This window comes from Microcebus murinus, chromosome 7 (assembly GCF_040939455.1).
Source record: "Microcebus murinus isolate Inina chromosome 7, M.murinus_Inina_mat1.0, whole genome shotgun sequence".
Classification (NCBI taxonomy): domain Eukaryota; kingdom Metazoa; phylum Chordata; class Mammalia; order Primates; family Cheirogaleidae; genus Microcebus; species Microcebus murinus.
In genome coordinates, this window is record NC_134110.1 from 56,193,787 (window position 1) to 56,214,399 (window position 20,613).

A 20,613-nucleotide genomic window follows, 5' to 3' on the forward strand; every position below is an offset into this window, starting at 1 on the left:
GTTTCCCCACATGTGTAATTGGGTAATGAAATGTAGTCACCACGCAGTGGTGGGGGAGAATTAAGTGCACTGACAGGGAGGTGCAGGCTTCTTCTGTATTTTTCAAGCCGTGCATATGCTTAGCCTTATTCTCCCAGTGCCTAACAGGCTCCCTTGCAGCAAGTCACTTAATAATTCTTCTTGGCCCCATGGTACCATTTGTTTTACAACTATAGTGTTCTCTACAAACAGTGCCATAAAGGACTAAATGTTACCCAAGGCATGAAGGGCTAAGATCAATTTATGGGCTGTGCCTATTTTTGAGTTTGCAAAGGAGCACAGAGAATGGTTATAGCTAGCTCTCATGCTCTGCAACTCATTTCATACATCATCATTTATACGTTAATATTCCCCTTAAAGGTTTTTGTTTTGATCATTTGCCATCCATCCTTCTACTCCTCATCTCCCAAATGTAGCATGGATTTTTTAATTTATCATTACAAAAATTGAAGCAGCAGGCTGAATTTTTCTGAGATAAGTGTTCAGCATGGTATAATGGAAAAATGAGAGCACCAAGATTTAGATTTAAATTATTGTATGAACTCTGCTGCATTTGTGCTGCGTGACCTTGGGTTTGTTCCTGACCCTCTCTGATTCTGTTCCCTGAGGTATAAAATAAACAGAACAATGACGTTGACTGTGTTTAATTCACATCTCTGCTGAGAGGGTTAAATGATATAATGCCAACAACAGAAAGCATAATCCAAGTGCAAATCATCGTTATGATTGTGATTATTATGTATGTGTATCAGTTTATTAGGAGTTTGTTGACAACTGGATTCCTGTGCACTCTGCTTCCATTTCCCCAGCTCCCAGAGATACAGAGGATCCCGGCCAGATGGCTGATTTGCCAGCTGCATCTTGTTTTGTCATTGTAAATATTACATGCCCCAACTGGGAGGCTTTGCTTATAATGTAGTATGCTTTGTCCTTTGTCTCTTGCAGCTTGAGAATTACATTGTGGAAAATATGAAGTCGGAAATGGCCCAGATACAGCAGAATGCAGTTCAGAACCACACGGCCACCATGCTCGAGATAGGAACCAGCCTCCTGTCTCAGACTGCAGAGCAGACCCGAAAACTGACAGATGTTGAGACCCAGGTACACTCCTCGGGGCCAAAGCCCAAACTCAACCAGGAAGGTTTGTGTGTGTGTGTGTGTGTGTGTGTGTGTGTGTGTGTGTATGTGTGTGTGTGTGTGTTTCCTTTAGCTTGCTCCATAAACACAGAGCACATTTCAGCACTCAGATTGGGGAAACATATACAATTTTGTTTATTGGTAATAACAACAATGACTGCCTGACATGCTGTGCATGTTTCTTTTGATTTAATGAGGGTTGGTATATTTAGCTTTGCATGTGTTTGCAAAAACAGGGCTGGCAAAGGACCTAATCAGTATTTAAATTCAAATAAACACTGTAGCTACCAACCGTGATATGATATGTGTCAAACAAAATAACCATTTGCATTAAATTGGTGCCTTTGATGTGCATTTTTGACCTGTCTTGTTTTGTCTCTGGTAATTCTCTAGCTATAATGGCACCTGCAGAGGGTTTGTGCATTCAGTGGATAGAAAGGAAAAGCCAAATGAACTGATCAAGAGAGTGAAAGTGAATGTGTGTATATGTGTGTATGTATCTCCCTACCAGGGACAATGACATACTTATTTGAGTATAAATCAGTAAAAAACTAGGGATGCCCTTTGATCATCACTGTCACAAACCAATTATCACAGTTTAGTGCAAATAGCAAGTATTGATTTGATGACTAGAAGATGATATTTTGGTTCCCTTTTAGATATGAAAATGGCCATTTGGTTATCATTCTGAAACTCAGGGGTTGACTCTGTGTCAATGTAGTTGATTTCTGGCATCTAAGAAATATGTCAATTCAAAAATTAAGTGCAACCTTATTTCTAATTTATTTCATTTGTGTTATTGACATCACAGATATGTACGTATTTAAAGAAAAATAACAATGACAATTTATGTGGACAGAGCATTTTATATAATACAAACAACTTTCCCATTTACAAATGGTTTTTTATGAAAATCATTTACAGTAGATAGTTCAGAGAGTTTGAGTGATTTCTCACATTGATACAGCTAGTGAATAAAATCTAGGACTCAAACTCCAGATTTATTTCTCTTCTTTTCTATCCCCCTTAATTAGTAATACTAATAATTAACTAATACTAATAATTAATAAGAACTTAAGTACTGATTGCATTGGAGCAATGAATCACATAGGCTTTGGGAAAGTTTTTTTTTTTTTGCTGCACATTATCATCAGATCAACATGAGGGATGGGGGAAAATTTGTAACTGAAAATTATGACTTTAATTGTTTATCTTCATACTAAGAAAGTTTCATAATCTATGCATATTGGCTTCTTGTGGTATAAATAATGTGATTGTATTTTTTCTTATTTTTATTAGAACAGAATGCTCATCTTTTCCTACAAAACACTCTCATATATTCAAAAACTGACACAGTATATCTTACTTGATTGCACATTTGAAATTTTTATATATCTCTGTTACAATAAATTTTATGACATAAATGGCAGGGGTTTATTTAAGTTTTCAATCCCCCAAAATGTTATCTTGGAATGTTTTTGTTCTCTTTCCACCTTGGAATTGGATCTGTGGAGAAAAAAAGTCGCATTGTTAGTTTGTTAATCTTCACACTGTTAAGATGCATGCTATAAAAGTTTTTAAGAGAAAACTTTCTTTGTCTTCATTGTTAAGGCCAGAAGATGTGTACTTTTGGAAAATAGCACAGAAAATTTAAAGAAAAAAGAATATATGAAGCAGCTAAAATTTATCCTTAAAGGCCAATGAAAGTTTATTAGATACAACAGTAACAATTTGAAGATAGCTAAAACCAAGAAAACATGTAAAAAATCACAAACTTATCAGACCTAGCAGTGAGAGGAAAGTAGAGAAGGAAAACAATGGCTCAAACTATGGCTCACCTTAAGAAGTGAAGCATATGTGTTCATCTTCATTTTAATGTCTTCTAATTGTCTATGCTATTTGTAGCAGTGATGCTCCAAAGCTTCATGTTGTAAACATATACCCTTGTGGTGCTTATTTCAACTATTACAACAGGATGTGTTCTGCTTAGACATAACCATTCATGTGCACTCATGTCCTGATGTATAGCCAACTTTACAAAATGAATTCTGAATTATTCTGTAAACTTGATACACTTTATGCATTTATAGTAAGCATTTATAAACCAATAGATCCTTCTGTGCTGTCCAGGTATGCTCTCCTAATTTTGCTCCTACATTCATCTAACTTGACTTAACTTTGGTAAGTGTTGCTTTTCCTAAAACTGATTTTAGGTCCTCAGTTAATTCAGGAACTCATGACAATGGCTTTACAATACATTTTAGTGCCCTAGCTTTCACTGTATGATCTTCTAAAGATAAGTAACTTATTGCTCTCTAGTCCTCTGCTGACTTTAGACTTGCAACTTAAAAAAAGATGATAGAGCCATGGTTTTACTGCAAGGGTATTTAAAGATACTGTTGTGCTCCATAAGCATCATGATCAGAAAAGAGACCTATAATGAGCACATCTAAATAACCCTGCTGGCCATGATGGTGAGAATCAGGAAGCAACATCATGCCCTTTCCTTCCTCCTTAGCCTGCCTTACAATGTTTTTTCTCACTCTGTTATCAGTTTGTGCCATTATCTCTTTGCCTTCAACATCCTTTTTCCAAGTTTGCAATATAGAGGGGTTAGCTTCCAAAGGTTAGTCACGTCCCTTCCTATAATGTAATTCTATTCCTCACTTTTTTCCTCAGGAAAATTTGGTTTTAGAGGAACTAATAGACAAATTGCATTATAATTCACCTCTAGTAATCTGTGCTTAGCTCAATTCTAAGCAGTTTTGGAAACATTATTTAATAAAAACAATAAATGCTATGTAGTAGATAATATATATTACCATCCCTTGTTTAAAGATGAGGAAACTGAAATATGGAGAGGTGAAACAACTCACCCCAGATTAAAGAAGTAGTGAATGTTAGAGTGAGAATTTGAACTCAGTCCAGCATCAAAGTCTCCATGCTTTACCAGTCCTCTATGCTGCCTCTCTCTGTATACTCCTTCTTTCTCTAGGTTTACAGACTAGTAAGTGGGACTAAGAAGAGGGTAAGACAGAATCAGATAAAGCAAAAGGTAGTGTGGATCTAATAGGAGCCACCGATTGCTTTCTATAAATGGTGAAGATGCTGCTGCTGTTCTGCTAATGACAGTAATGATACCACCTATTATTGCCATTCTACCATGTGCCAGTCACACCATCTCAGGGAACTGTAGTACTGTCCTTGCCACTTGCTGGCTGTGTTCATTATGGAAAAGTTCCTTAGACACTGAGCTTAGCTATGTTTCTTCCAGGTTCCAGTGCTTTACATGGGAACTTTAGTGTTAGAAATGAAATTTAGTCAAATATATAAAGATATATTTTGAGTACTTACTTGATGCAAGATGCTTTAATAGCTACTATGTAGAATACAACAAAAAAATAAAGCAATTCTTATTTTCAGGGAGTTTAATTCAGGAGGATTTTCCCTAGTAAATTTCCTGCATGTCTAATCCCATTTTATCATCTGCTTCTCAGAAGTCACAAATGATCACACCTATTGTTTGGACCTCAATAGCACAGTTAGAAATATAAGACAATTCAGGAACAGCTTGTTCGATGAGCAGGGATCTCTAAGCAGAAACAGGTTTCTCCTCATATCTGCTCTCAAAGGAAAACTCTCAAAGTTGAGGCACTGTATCTCTAACTTGTTGAGGGAATAGTTGTATATTTAACATTTAGCTTTGGTTTAACAGAAATGGCAGTGAAACAGACTCTCTACTGGGTAATTCATAGAAAATACTCCGATAATTAATTTTCTTACAAGGTTTAGAAAAATGTTTGATAAAGGCAAAAAGTGCTTGCTGAGCCCACTAGCAAAGGGCTTAGCAAACTATGGTCCACAGTCAAATTTGACCAGCCATTTCTTTTTGTAAGTATAGTATTATATTATAAATACATATGTTTATATATAATGAGATTATCATATTATAAATAAAATATATTTATATAATATATTGTAATATAATATGTAATATAGTATTAAGTATTATAATAATATACATATTATATTATAGTATAATACATACAATATTATAAGTAATTATATATTTTTCTTTTTTTTTTTTCAAAAGATGTGCTTGTGGGATGTATTTAGGCTAAGAAGGAAATGTGTTTTGTCATTTTAATGGAACACTTCTATCATTGCCAAGCAACAAGTTCCATAGACACATGGCAGAAAAGTGGTCAATTTATCATAGTTTGCTATGCAGTTCTCTCAGTTGCCCACTTTTGAATTTCAGGCCTATTTTAATATACCAGTAATATGTAATATAACATGTGTATATAAATAAAATATAATATAAACATATAAATATAAATTCTTATTTATATATAATAATTATATTGCATTAATTATATATTATTATATAATAACTAAGATAAACATTAATTTCCTGAGAGTATCTAAATCCACATTTATATTTTCTCAACTGCTTCACCGAAAATTTTAAGAAGTTTTGTTTTTCAAGGTTTAATAGTCCCTATTAATTTAGAGTAGTCTTGCACTTTTTTCCCCCTGAGACTGACATTTTAACGAACCTGGTAAATTATTTCATAAATTATCTCATATTCTGAATTTGTCTGAATATTTGTTTATTTTGCCCTTTAATTTGCTCTTCCATCTCCTACAGTTTCTTTAACTGGAAGTTAAGTTTAACGGCTTGTTTGTGTTGAGTTGAACATTGTGGTAAGGGTGCTTTGTAGAATTCCTGGTCACTTACTATTGCATGTCATCAACAGGCACACATGCCAGACTGCCACACCCACAGTATGCTGTTTATTAGCCTGATTAGGGTTATAGCCTCCATATCACTACATCTCAATAGTTCACTTTTCCCTTAGAAATTAAAAGATAACCCATAGAGTAATACTTTGTTACATTGCCCATCATTGACCAAATAAATTACTTTATTGATTTTGCAAAATGGTGATTTTTTTTTAGAAGTCTCTCATTCCTTCTGCATGTGTCAGCCTTCATTCTTCTGTAAAAATCTAATTGCCAAGACATTATAATTGATGTTACTTTTTTTGTTTGGAAAAAAATATTAAACCAAAAGTAAACACAGGTCTACCAACAGGGCTCATTTCAAAGTTAATGTGCTACTGAAAGAGATTTTCTTTCATGGGCCTTGTATTTCACCTCAATCTCTATCTTTCTTTTAGCATTAATATTAGTTTAAATATGATCAGAAGCACTCTTAAAAGTATTAAAGGGGAGCTATCTGAAATTTTCTAGCTCACTTTCTCTGGGAAACTAATAATTTTTATTTTTAAATGTTTGTTTATTTTTTAAAGACAGAACTAAAGTTTTACAGACCATAAATCCTCGATTTTAGGTTCTAAGCCTTTCTTACTTTGTGGCATATTTTGGAAAACTTAATCTTTGAAATTGTTCCTTCGGGGGCTTATTCCATGTACTCTTCACTCTTTTTCTTTCTTCTTTTTCTTTTTTCTTTCTTTCTTTTTTTTTTCAAAGATGTGCTTGTGGGATGTGTTCAGACTAAGAAGGAAATGTCTCTTGTCATTTTAATGGAACACTTCTATTATTGCCAAGCAGCAAGTTCCATAGACATATGGCAAAAAAATGGTCAATTTATCATCGTTTGCTATGCAATTCTCTCGATTGCTCACTTTTGAACTTCAGGCCTATTTTAATACACTAGTGGAGACAGTTGAAATAAAGCAGCAATGAAATCAAAGTGACGGGGAAAGAAAAGAAGGAATTGGCATTTGTGCTCAAAACTGGCCCAAGAAGACCGACATTTAGCCTGGACTTCTGAGATTGGGCCCCCTCCTTCTCCCATGATGCGATGCAGATTGGATTTGAACTGCTACTAGCTAGTCATGTGGGCCCTGTTACCCTCTCAGTGACCATTATCCAACTGTGTAAAACTTACTGTTTATTCTTCAGCATATCATCCAACACATAGCTATAAGCACCCCAGTGTCTAGACCTGTGCTGGAGTCTGTAGGTTTAGAAGGCTTCAAACAGAGTGGTTCTACCTCTGTGCTACTGATGTCCTAGTAGGGGCAGAAAGACAGCAAAGGAGTGAACAGACAGGACCATTTTCCATAGGGATGATTCTGTAAAGAAAATAGAATAAAGACAACCTGAAGAGTGAGGAGGGAGTTACTTTACAGAATGTGACCAGAAAGGGACTCTCTGAGCAATACTTGGGTGATGAGAAGTTGTCAGCCATGCATCTGGGAAGGGGATGGCATTCCATGCAGAGGAAACTGCAAGTGCAAGGGCCCTGAGCTGAAAATGAATTTGGCATATTGAGGTGGCAGGAAGGAGGATGCATGATTGGAGCATAATAAGCAAGGAGAAGAGTAGCCGGAAGTGAGATCTGAGAAGTAAGCAGGGATCTGATGGTGGCGGCCCTTGTAGGCCAGGCTGAAGACTTCGAAATTTATTCTAATTGCAAAGAGAATCCATTCGCATATTTAACATAAGAGGTGGCATGATATGTTTTATGTTTTTAACAAACATATGACAAATGTACTAGAGGTAGGGCAAAGTAGAAGCAGAAAGACAAATGAGAAGCTGTAGTGGTCTCCAGACTTAGACATGGGCAGCTTCGTTTTCAATTTTGGGTGGTTCCGTTCTGTTCTCAGTGGAGATGGAAAAGAAAACTTACTGTCCTTTGTATTAATAAAATAAAAATTTTGGTATTTGAGAATGTAAGGAAGTGTGATCAGAAAGCATGGTGAATATGGGAGAAAATGAATTTTGATTAACTACCTATGATATACTTGATTCAGTGAGACAATATATCTCTCATTCATAAACAAATACTGTCTTCTCTGTGCCAACCACTATTCTAAGTGTCACCAAAACATACAAGTGTTTTATTCCTATTTCATCATTTTATAAATTGTCACTCAATAAAGAAATAAAAGTCTTACCTGGACAAAAATACGATTAATAGTTGAAAGTTATATCTTCTGTATCCCTAATGTTTACATTCTCTATAATTTTTTCTTTGAGCTGCTACTACTCTATGTTCAAATCCTATTTTTCCTGAAATGAAGTGATGCAGATTTGGACAATATTTTAAAAAATATAATGTACTCTAAAAACATAAGATGAGATTAGTAGTAGAAGTTTAGACTGGCTTTCAGATCCATTCTAATGACAGCTGTTTAAATGAATCGCAGCTGCTTAAACTTTTTACAAGTACAATTGCACCATCTCACCATTCTCTGCCTCATCTTCCCCTTTCCCTCCTGCTCTACTCTTTGTAGGGTGAGGATTAAAGGGTAAAGCAAGAGAGACCAAGTCAGGCTAAATCATACATGTGCAGGTTCAGATCCTGTCATCATTTAAAAATGATATTCTGTTCAATGTGGATCTTTTTGCATTAATTTTGATCACTTTAAATGTTGCATTAAAGTATTACTTATCTTGATCCCTGAGTTTTTTGGCTCCCCTTTAAATTCTACAGCCAAGGCAGTCACCTTTCTTACCTCAACTTAGTTCCTGCCCTGTCCCTTCAAATATATCCCCCTCTGCTGCCACCTTTTATAACTCAAGCCCAGCCCTGTATCAGTATATTTTGAAAAGACTTTCTATGTACATCTGATACAATCCTAGACTTAGACATGTTACAAAAAAGGGGGAAAACTCTAATGGTGTCATTTTTTTAGAGGAAGACCCTTTATTTTGATATTGATTCTACAGAGATTTTCCCCTGTCCCTTTCAATAAGTAGTTCTAGGAAAGATGTGGCAGTCATAAAAGTCTTCAAATAATGTAGGGAGCTTTGAAAGCTATTACCTTCTTCCTTGCCTTTTATATCTCCCTTAACCCTTTGCACTTGGATGTCGATTGTGGATAATGTCGAGTGGATGATGAGAAAAAAGCAAGTGAGTGCAAAGGGTTAAGGAGGAAAGGGAGGGGGCGGACAAGATAGACAGGGACAGGACATTGACACCAGTTTGAAGGCATCTCTAGGACTGGAATGTGGGATCTTTGCTGGAGAATGGTAGGTTTTGTGTGTGCAGCTCACAGACTCATGCCATATTAAGGCCCAACTAGCCACATGACTCTTTGTGATTCCAGATGAGTTGAGCATTTAGTTTCCATAAGGGCCCAGCATAGTGGAGTTGAAAGGATGACGACAATCTATCTCTGGTGTAATCTTGGTTCCTAGTCACTTCATCTCCTCAGATTAAGACCCAGAATGGCTTGACTCTCCCTCATTTTAGTTTTCTGTGTGGAGCATTAGAATCAGAAGCCCAGATCTTCACTTGGTTCCTTTGTAAATTGGGGTTCTCTCTGAACCTTAGTTTCCTCATTTGTAAAGTGGTAATAACAATTCCTCCTTCAACAAATGGTCATGTCTAGTAAGCGCTATGACATCTGGAAGGGCTGGCATGACCTAACACGACAGATAGATGTTCAATAGATGTGTGATAATGAATTTGTCTAAACTATGTCAAGAGTTGTTTGCACATTTCTACCTGTTTTTGTGAAGTGATGAATCAAAGCAGATTTATTTTACATGCCTATTAGTTATTCATAATTGTCCACAATGTCTAAGATCTTGTACTAATAAAACCTTGCATTTGTAGATATTGGATATAAAATATATGAAGCAACTAGCATGATAGAATATCCTAGAGTTTCAGGACACAAAAATTGAAATCACAATGTTCTTGTTCAACTGCAACCTCAGTGTCAAATCAATATAATGTATAAGAGGCATGTAAAGCGTTAGTAGACTGTACAACATTTGATTAATTATTCTTGAAGGAATATTTTTTAAAAAGAAAACAAAATGAAATAAAAATCCCCGAATAATTGTTTTCTACTCTTTGATTTCTGATTGAATTTTTATGTTTTTATCTTTTATCTTCAGGTACTAAATCAAACTTCTCGACTTGAAATACAACTGCTAGAGAATTCATTATCAACATACAAACTAGAGAAGCAACTTCTTCAACAGACAAATGAAATTCTAAAGATTCATGAGAAAAACAGGTGACTATTATTATATTCCAAAAATATTTACTTATCTATACCCTCTACCTCTCTGCCAACTTTTTAAAAAATGAGGTTGAGATGGTTTACAAAAAAAAGAAATATAGAGCTAAATTAAATAATATAAAAAAGGAGGGTTTATGGTGAATACAGGAAGTATGTCAACAATAATATTAGTACTGTTGCTTATACTTGTGAAACACTTGCTTTTTATAACTTTTAGCATTAATTTCTCTAATGTTTAGTTGTTCAAATCCTACCATATCCACAAAAATTATTTGATTCTGTAACTGAGTTCAGTGACACAAAATATTTACATTTTTCAGCATAATCCAAATATATAACTATAGAGAAAATAATTGAGCCTATTGAATTATTACTCAACACTCTACTCTTAAACTTTTACAATGCTACAGAGTTTTGGAATTCAGATATCTTGCACTAGAAAGATGAAAAATTTATATTTTTTTCAGAAAATTATTTACATGTAAGCTGATCAAGAGTTCTGTTTTTTCATTTAAAACCATGTACTCTAGATGTAATAAATCTCTTCAGTAAGCTTTACAGATGTCATAATATGAGTATGCTTCGTAAACTATGAATCATGTCAGATAAGTGAAATGGGACTTAGAGAGCTTGAGTGCTGGGACAGTGAAAGACTTGACTTTAAAGTAATTAACATTGATGATGGAAAGTTCAAAACACTGACTTCAGTAGGACAAGTATCTTGTATTTCATTGCATTTTCTTATGAGTATTTGGAGAACTTGAAGAAGTTATAGTTCTTGGGTATTACATTGAATTAAAGACCAGTGTATTTATAGAAACTAATTAAGTGCCATTAAGTTAGTGGAAGTAGAGTTTCTTTCATATTCCAAACCAGGAAGTCACCTAAGAGAACTGCTGGTTCTCCTCTTACTTTACAGATGAGGAAACAGAGACTCAGTAGAGGCGAGTGACCTGTCCAAGGTCACACAGCTTGCTAGTGGCAGAACCAAAAATGTAATCCAAGTTTCTTTGCCAATAGTCCTCCTATCTCTATTATAACACATGGCCCCTTCAGACTTTCTACAAGAATTTCCCAACTTTATGCTAAAAATAGACCTTAATGCCAATAATTACAATTAAATTTCTGCATGAAGAAGATAAACCTGTTGGTTTGGAATCCGGAAGGGGTTACTCATGCTCTATAACTTGTATTTCTAAGTTTTACATTTATTTATCTTTGTACCATGTCATGGGGTAAACTGTATAACTATAAATAAACTTGACAGGACTTGACTCTGAGCTGGCTGCATGATGAAATGTTTTAGAATTGAAAATCCTGTTGAAAAATATCATTTATCCCACTGCAGTTTCATCAGACATATACAAGTATACAACAGATATATTTTACCTCAATCATCCATTGATTTCAGGTCATGCTCCATGCTCTAATTTTATCAATAAAATTGAATCCCATTTACAGTAATATATTTTAAGGTGCTACTTGTGAAAGCTTTCTCCAGGAACTATGAAAAAGTAAAACAATGACAATTTTACCTAATTTTTCTGAATGTTTATTTTTTTTAATTATATAAATACTACATTTATTATAGAAAAAAGAAGAAAGGACACAAAGTAAAATTAAAAACCATAGTTTCATCGCACATATATATAAATATATTTTTCACAAAAAGTTGTTTTGAAGCTGCTTTCTTTGGTGATAGATACCTTTTTATATCAATAAAATATCTCTCTAATCTTATTCTTCATAGCTGAATATTTCATTATAGGTATAACCTAGAGTGGTTTTAATCCACTCTATCCTTGGACCTGAGTGAGGGTGCAAGCTCTCAAAAGAGCTTTGCTCTGGAACAAGTAGAAGAAGCTTCTCTATGTGCTGCAACCTCTCAGGGGAATCCAACTCCTGATCCCATGCACATACATAAAAAATTCGTCAGTTTTTCACCTTAATAAATTCTAATATCTACAGAAAACTCAGGTTTTCCTTGCATATAAAAATCACACCATTTACTGATAGTGTTAATTTTTTCAGGATTATAGGAGTTCCTTATTCTAGTAACATAGGTATCTCACAATGAATTTAGGAATTTAGGCTTTAATTTGAAATTCATTTCTATGCTCATGCTGACACATCTTAAATGCATTTTATATTCCTACCCCACACCTATTTCATTTTTGACCTTTGATCCCTCAAGTATGGCATGTGGTTCTGGGTGTAGTTTTCTATCAATTTTTGTACCTCCTGGCATTGCTGTGCTTCTACGTTATCTATCTTGTGGAAGGGCTCAATGTGTATAATGGAGTGTTGTTTGAACACCTATTCTTAAACCGGGCATATTCTATTTTGAACCATTTTTTAAAAGGTGGACTTTTTTTAATATAAACCAAAAATACCCATTTGTGATCCATAGCATACTTTCGATTCTATTAATTATTATTGTTTATTTTCATGTGCAGTAGAATTAGAGGAAGTCTAACAAGCACTTTGGAGAGCCACAAAGTAATGTGCTTCCCCCATTCAAGTGGATAGAAGGTCAATGTCAAGCATGAAGTTGTTTATATTTTTTAAAAACAGTTTATTGATTATTCCTACCTATTCCTTATATGAATTTTAATCTTCCAAATGCAACAAGAAAATAGTTCTACATGGAAGCATCTCTGAAATGTAGGAACAACATGCCTTTAGTTGGCCAGGTCTGGTTTGGATCAGCTAATACACTTTGCAAAGGGGATTATCTAAATTAAGCTTTCCTTCCTCCCCAAGGAATGTCAGGGGTTGTGTCTGGGTGTGTGACTTACCAACTTTGAGTATGTTGGGGCCTCAGCTGCCAAGTCAGTGAGCTGGCCCTTAGGAAGGTCCACCACCTCTTTGGCAGAACAAGGAGGAATATTTTATGGTTAGGATTATACTACACAAACATGCTGAGAGGTCCTGCTGATTTATATCCTGACAAATTAAATGCATCACTCGTAGGATTGAAAACGGATTTTTGGCCTCATTAGATTCATTTCTTTATCCCCTAAATGGCCAAAAGCACAAGCAGAAATAGGATTAGCAACATTTCTCTACTGTTTGTTTTCCTAGCAGTCTGTTGGGGGTGACTCCAAGAAGCTTCCCGTCCCGTCTGCTTTCTTCAGGAAATATTTTTTTCTTTTTTGTTTGATGCTACCCTAATGTCTAAACTGCATTTTATTTTGTACCTCAAGGAAACAGCACTTGGAAGTAAGCGATCCACAGTTCTCCCATATAATTGAAATTACACAACCAAGAACCCAAAGAAATGGAAAACCTTAATATTTACCTTGCTCATAAAGAGATTGGTATGAACACCAAGTGGGACATGAAATTGTAAAGTTTTATTAGTTTCCTCAGTATGTTTCCTTCTGCTTCTGTTCAAAATAGTGGAAAAGAGTTATACAAGGAATGATGTCATGATGCAGTTTCCTTCAGATGAACCAAATATGAGACTGAATCTGTTGGTCTAAAAGTTTGGTCAACTGGCCAGGTTACAGGGCACCTGCCCATCTCTCACTTAACCCTAACTTTTTTCAAGGTGGTAGTATAGCCAGGCAAAAGAATATCCCAGAAGAAATCTTTCTGCCTCACCTGGGTGTATAGGAAGGGGTATCACCACCCCATGTATATAAAGATGGAGCACGTGGGCTTTCTTGATAATTGTGTTAAATATGCAGAGTGAAAATTAGGGAAATCTTCAGTAAGGCCCTTCAGAGAGAAATGCAACTAGACATGTGATGGCCATTCCAACATAGTTTGAGCAATACGAGCCGCTGCCTAACTATCTATCTACTAACTATGAGGTAAACATCTATGCCAGGTGCTTTATATTCACTACTGCTAATCCTCCAGCCAATCCTTCCAAGTATGTATTATTTCCATTTTACTCATAAGAAAAACTGAAGCTCACAGAGGTCAAGTAACTTGCTCATGACCAACGGCAAAATTAGGGTTCAAGTCCATGATGATTCTCTGCCTTAGTTATTATAAAAATTATTTTTCCAACATGATGCAGCCTCAGGTATAACTGATGTGATTGTCAAGGCAATCTCTTAATACAAACAAATGTAAATTTGAAGAAAAGGGTAGACTAGTTGTTTTTGGCTTATTACTATGCAGGTAATTATTTATTTCTTCTAATATTGGAGTTGTAGATATAAACTATTTATTTTACCTTGACAATTCACTGATCTTATTTGAAAAGCCTCATCTATCTTCCAGTTGGAGTTATGGGAAGTTATTAAGTTAATTAATTTTAAGTGATTGAAGCATGTGTAATTTCAAGTTACCAAAATATGCCTTACAAACAAAGTACTGCAATGGTATAATAAGTATTGATGTTTTTTTTCCAGCATATTATGGGGGTACAAATGTTAAGGTTACGTATATTGCCCATGCCCCCCTCCTCCCTCGAGTCAGAGCTTCAAGTGTGACCATCCCCCAGGTGTTGCACATCTCACTCATTGCGTTTGTATATATATATATACACCCTTCCCACCTCCCCCCTCCCACCTGCCTGACACTGGATAAATGTCCACTTAGGTGTTGATCCGTCAGGAATTGATGTTTTAATACTTAATATACCTGAATAAATTAAAAGTTAAATCAGTCTTTTTAACTAAATCAATTCTCCATTTGATAAGTTTATTACAAATTGCTAAAGTAACACCTTGCTAACTTCTAGCATTAGACAGGCTGAATCATATTAGTTGTGTATATCATGGACCAGAATAAAGTGCCTTTTTGAATAATACTATCCTATTTTATATCTTGTAGGTAGAACACCTAGAGATTCTGATGTTAAGTAGAACATTGTCTTTTTTCACCTTTCAATTTTTAAATAATGAGTTTAATGGCATATAGCATTTTTTTCTTTCAAAGTACAATAACCTTAGGATCTTAGAGTGAAATAGAATCTTGATCAAACTGGAAATATAAGGGTCATATCTTAATTTTTCCCTTTTCCTAATTCCCAACAACTCACCACCACTGTAGATACCATCAATTCCATCTTCTAAATATTTTTCCAATTCAGCCTGTCCTTCTATTCACGTTAATTATGTCTTAGGTCAAACGCCCTTGTCTAGGCCATTGCAATGACCTCTGTGCCTTAAGCCTTATGCCACTCAAACCTATTACCCAGAGCCCTGCAAAGTCTTCTTTCAATGCAAGTCAGACTGTTTTTCTCTTTTAATTTTCTATCAACCCCCCCCCAATGATTCTCTAAAACTTATTGAAGAAAATTCACGTCCTTTAGCACAGTCCATGGTCATTATAGTTCTAATTATGCAGTCTTACTTCTAGTCTTATTTTTTAGAAGATATGGCCTAATAGCTAAGAGCGTGAGCTCTAAGGCCAGACTGCTTGAGTTTCATTTTCCCTTAATCCCTGATATAATCTGCTCTGTCACATATTATTTGTGTGACTTTGGGCAAGTTATATAAACTCTGTGCTTTGGTTTCCTAACTTTGCAACATAGGGATGATGATAATACTACTAAATGGAGGTGATGTGAAAACTAATTGAGTTAATGCCTACAAAGCACTGAGAATAGTACCTGGCATGCATAGTAATGTTTAATCATGTTAGTTGTTGGTATCACTCTGTTATTTCAGACATGTTTGATGTTTGCCTTGTCTTATATACCTGACATTCCTTATTCAACTCACAAATTTCTGTTCATTTTTGAAAATTAATTGTCTATGTCAGCTGCTCAAAGAGCCCTTTTCTTACTCTACTAGATAGATTTTCTCATTATAAGTTATGTGATAGCACTGTACCTGTTTTTTCCCATTATTTCATGTATTGCACCACATTATAATAGATATGTGCTTGTATCAGGGTGTGGCCTTCTGGATCATAGGGACTGGGTTTTATATATCATTGTCTTTTTGCTCCTGGGCACAAGTCTCTACACTTAGCACATTTAGTATTAAATGCTTTTTGGATGTTGAATAAGTAATGAACTGGCTTATGTCCCAGGAGCTGCAACCCAGCAAATGCCATTTATACACACATACACATACACACACACGACTAGCAAAAATATTTTTAGCGGAAAACACAAATTACATAATTTATATTAAATATTATAAATCTATGAATTGCCTCTAACATAAATGAAATAGAAATAGTGTTTACAACACTACTCTGTATTCCCAAAAACCCATTATTCAAGGTTAACACAATCCACACTCTGAAGTTCACTAATTCAGCCGAACTTTTTAATTTCTACACTAGACCCATGGCTGTTTACCACATTTCTCTGAAAAATTTTTAAGAAGTAAGAAAAACTTGATGTATTTCATGTATAACATTAAATTATATACATGTGTGTACAATTGCATGTCAAAGCTGCTATAATTCCATACTCTTACACATTCACCCCCAATTGTAGAGTATCGCCATTAACAGATTTAACAGTTCACTGCCTACTCTTCCAGACTTTGTCTATAAATAGGATAACATGTACATATGTATTGAGAGTGTGTATATCTGTGTGTGTTTACACAGACACATACCCATACATAATTGCACACATGTACAAGTATGTATTTATATGATGTATTCTTATGTATATAGATTATTTTAAATGCTGGGACTTTTTTCTACTATTTATTTTATAACAACTTATTATGGATATCTTACAGATAACTATATACAAATATACCTCATTCATTTTAAAGAATGAGTAGCAATCCATTTTTATAAATGCATTGTAATTTATAATTTCCTATAATCATTATTTATATTAACAAATATATATAATTTATTGGAATTAGAGTTGATGTGATTATTTAAAATTTTTTACATATGTTGACCAGTTATCTCTAAATTTTACATTCTGTCCAAGGGTTCATGGGCTTTTTAATTTCCCAAAACCTTGGTAGCTATCTTATTAATCTTGGCTGCTTGAGAGGTTGAGTTGTGTATGTTTTGACATTTCTTGACCATTTGCATTTCTTTTTCTGTGACTAGCCTTTGCACACATGTTTCTCAATTTTTTTTTCATGTTATGATATGAAAACATCTTTATTGAATGTAATCTATCAGTTGAATAATTAGAGAAGAATTTTAAACAATTGCATGGTTTAAATAAGTAAATAAGTGATCCATTTAACAAAGGGTTATCTGAGCACCAGCAAATGGAAGATATAAAGAACTGATGAGTAAAGGTGAACTAGACATCAGTCCTGCCTTTAAGGTCTGCAATCTAAAGGATCTTAAGGGATACTGGAGATTACGGCCTTTGTCTCTATTAACTTGTCATATTATTCAAATCTGTGCTTTATTTGAAACTGAATTCTCAGTCTGAAAAAAAAAATTGTTCTTTTATAGCATTCTTCCAACAGGGAAATAAAATCTGCTTATGATGTGTTTTCTAGGACTCCATTATGACAAAATACAGGGACTATCTTTAGAACCCCAGAGCCAGAACATCTCAGTAAGAAGGAAAGTTTTAGATGAAAGAGAAAAAAATGAACAAACAATCATTTTTCTGTTTGATTCTTTAGCATTGTTTCAGCTCCTTAATGGATATTAAAACTCTGTCATATGTTACAAATGTTTTCTCTAGTTTGTTATTTATTCTTCAGTCTTTTTTAATAGAAGTATTATATTTTTATGGCATGAAATATATCAACATTTTTTCTTCTTAATTTCTGAATTCTGCAGTACAGTTAGCTTATTATTTACCCCAAGCTTTTAAAAAGATATTTACTAATGTTTAATTATAATATTTAGTCTTTTTCTTCAAATTTGAATTAACAAAGGTGACTACGAATTTTGCAAGTAAATTTAGTGTGCTCGAATTAGAAACTTAAAGTATAAATTGAACCTGAATTAAATATACCTTTGTTTAAATGGGGTGGAGGGAGAAATGACTCTTTACAAACCCATTTGCGACACATGTTGACACCATACGTATTAAAAATAATGAAAAATATTGAAACATTCGTAAATACATTCAGACAGATAAAAATTAGGTTTCTGTATTTTCAACATCTTCCTTCTTGATTGAAGAGCTATATTCACACAGATAAAACTTAGGCAACTGTCACCACTGTGAATTCATTGGCTGCTATGTTAAGAACTCTATTGTGGGAAACAATTTGAAAGAGAGAGCTTTTTCTGTGAAAGTTTCAAGATGTGTTCAATGATTTGAGATATTTCCAATAAGATATGTTGGCAGAAACAGACTGTGTAAAACAGGGGGAAAAAATCAACCAAATGCTTTAAATAGGGCTTTATGTACACTCAATTAGAACTTGTTACTAAAGTTTAAGGTCTAGGTAATTTATTTATTTTATTGTTCATTAAAGTGCACCTCTGCCTCAAACTAGAAACTAAGTGCCAAAATTCTATGCATGTCTCTTCTCAAAGTGTTTCCAGAAAGATGGGAAACAGGAAGCACTGAGAATCCTGTGAGAAACTGTCTTTGGATTTCTAGCTCAGTTTGTATAGATTTAGGTACACGGTTTCGTAAATTGTTCTTCTATGGAATGCTAATCCTAAATGATGTATCTTAATAAAAACCGGTGACTTAATCTAGGCCTCCCCAAAACTTAACAATGGAACTCTTATTTAGCGTTAAAAAAACAGACTGAATATACCCTACGAAGCAGTGCTCTGGAGTTTGGAATCAGCATCCAGGTTTTGTGTTACATACTTAAACTTAAGCTAAACTTATTCTTGAAGACTGTCATCAGGGAAACTCTGACCACTTTGCCTACTTAACTTTAGGACACTGGAGCTGTATTCTTGTCCTTCAGATCAACCTCTAAGTGCAGAGGTCTCCATATCTAGCTGAGGGGGAAACTCCCAACTGATCTGGGTAGGGAAAATGTTAAAGAACCAATAAAAGGATTCAGGGACAAAATGGAATATGATCAGTATATTGAATAAAATATAAATTTATGACAGAGGTGTTAAGGCAGAGTAGTACTTAATAAAATCTCGGTCCACATTTAAAAAGCTGGTTTGGCAAAGAAATTTTGTTTTTATACTTGGAAAAATGGGTAGGTTTAAATATTGCGAAATACAAGTTTCCAGAATAAAAATATGGAGAGTAGCAAATACTCAGGAGGTGCTAAGGTGATGCCTTGGTTCTTGGTATAAAATGAGCAGAAACAGGTAGAGATTACATTATACTAAATCAAAGAGATGAGACTATGTAATACTCATTGTCACAGCAGTGGGATGTCATGGGTAGATTTGAAATCTAGCAAGTTAGAAGACATGGCTTTTTATCCTGGTTCTGACACTTAATATCTGCATGGTGTTATACAAGACACTTTAATTCTTACCTATCTATGAGGTATTGTAACATCTACTTGGTGTTTATTGCTATATTGCTTTAAGAATCAAAGGAGATAAGGTTTTTTAAAAAAGCTACGCACTGTATTGGTACAAGAATGATATAGTAGGTAGAGATAGTATATAGATCTTTCTTGCATTGGTACAAGAAAGAGATAGTAAGTAGAGATAGTACATAGATTTTTCTGGCAAGTAAGCTTTGGATTCAAACCATACTGGAAGTAATGACAGAGAAGGGCCGACTTCCAAAGTAGATTATAACCAATGGCTGAGAAGAATCAAAGAAAAGAGAACACAGTCTTTTGGAACCCAAATATGAAGAGAAGATGAAACAGAGGGATGAGGGCTGTCAAAGGAAGGTTCACGAAGAGATCAGCCTTGCCTGAAGACGTCTAACAACTTATCATTAATATGAAGGATGTCCCTAATAAATAAAGTTAATAGAGAATTACTGGAGTACAGACATTATTAAGAAAGCTCCAAGTGAAGAAATAAGATGGGAAAATGAATAGAAGAGATAATTAACTGGTAAGACTTCCCATTTGGAAAGCGGCGCAACATGTTTCCAATTTGCTTGTAGTTGTCATGCATGTTACTTGGGTTCCCAAAATCCTATGAGATGTCTGTGATGTAGAGCAGACTTCTTACTTCTATGAACAGTCTCTTCTTCACTCTACATGAATATCTATTCTGTCAATTAGGTGACAGTCTGTGTTAGTGTCTTTTCATACCTGCTAGTCATGGTACATTTTAAAGTATGGTAAAGTTCAGTTAGTGAATTATGAAAATGAATGTTCTTTCCAACATGCTAATGTATATTTCTTGTACTCAGAAAATGCAGGTATTTTCTTCCACAAGCCAGTGTCCAAAATTGTTTCCTTTGGCACCAGAACTTCTTTGATCAACTTTCCATTCTCAGCTCTTTCCAAATTATCCTGAAAAACAAAACAAACAAAGCTCCTTTACTTACATCACAGATCGTAGCCATCCCCCTGTGTATGTCCTCTTGATCAAGGAATACATCAAAAGTGAAAAGTGAAAAAACGTTGATGCAAAGGTCCAAAAAAAATGTATTATGTCTGAAACAGAAGTTTCT

The 20,613-nt window shown here is 34.6% G+C and overlaps 1 protein-coding gene across 2 annotated transcripts in view; it reads left to right on the forward strand.

Annotated features, from left to right (window-relative positions):
- The window catches only part of ANGPT1 (angiopoietin 1), a 233,513-nt gene that overhangs the window by 141,532 nt on the left and 71,368 nt on the right, over nt 1-20,613 (forward strand). For both annotated transcript variants that reach the window (XM_012786322.3, XM_012786323.3), the window contains exons 2-3: nt 985-1,140; nt 10,060-10,181. In XM_012786322.3, coding sequence (XP_012641776.1) covers nt 985-1,140; nt 10,060-10,181 — 278 coding nt within the window. The remainder of the gene's footprint in view (nt 1-984; nt 1,141-10,059; nt 10,182-20,613) is intronic.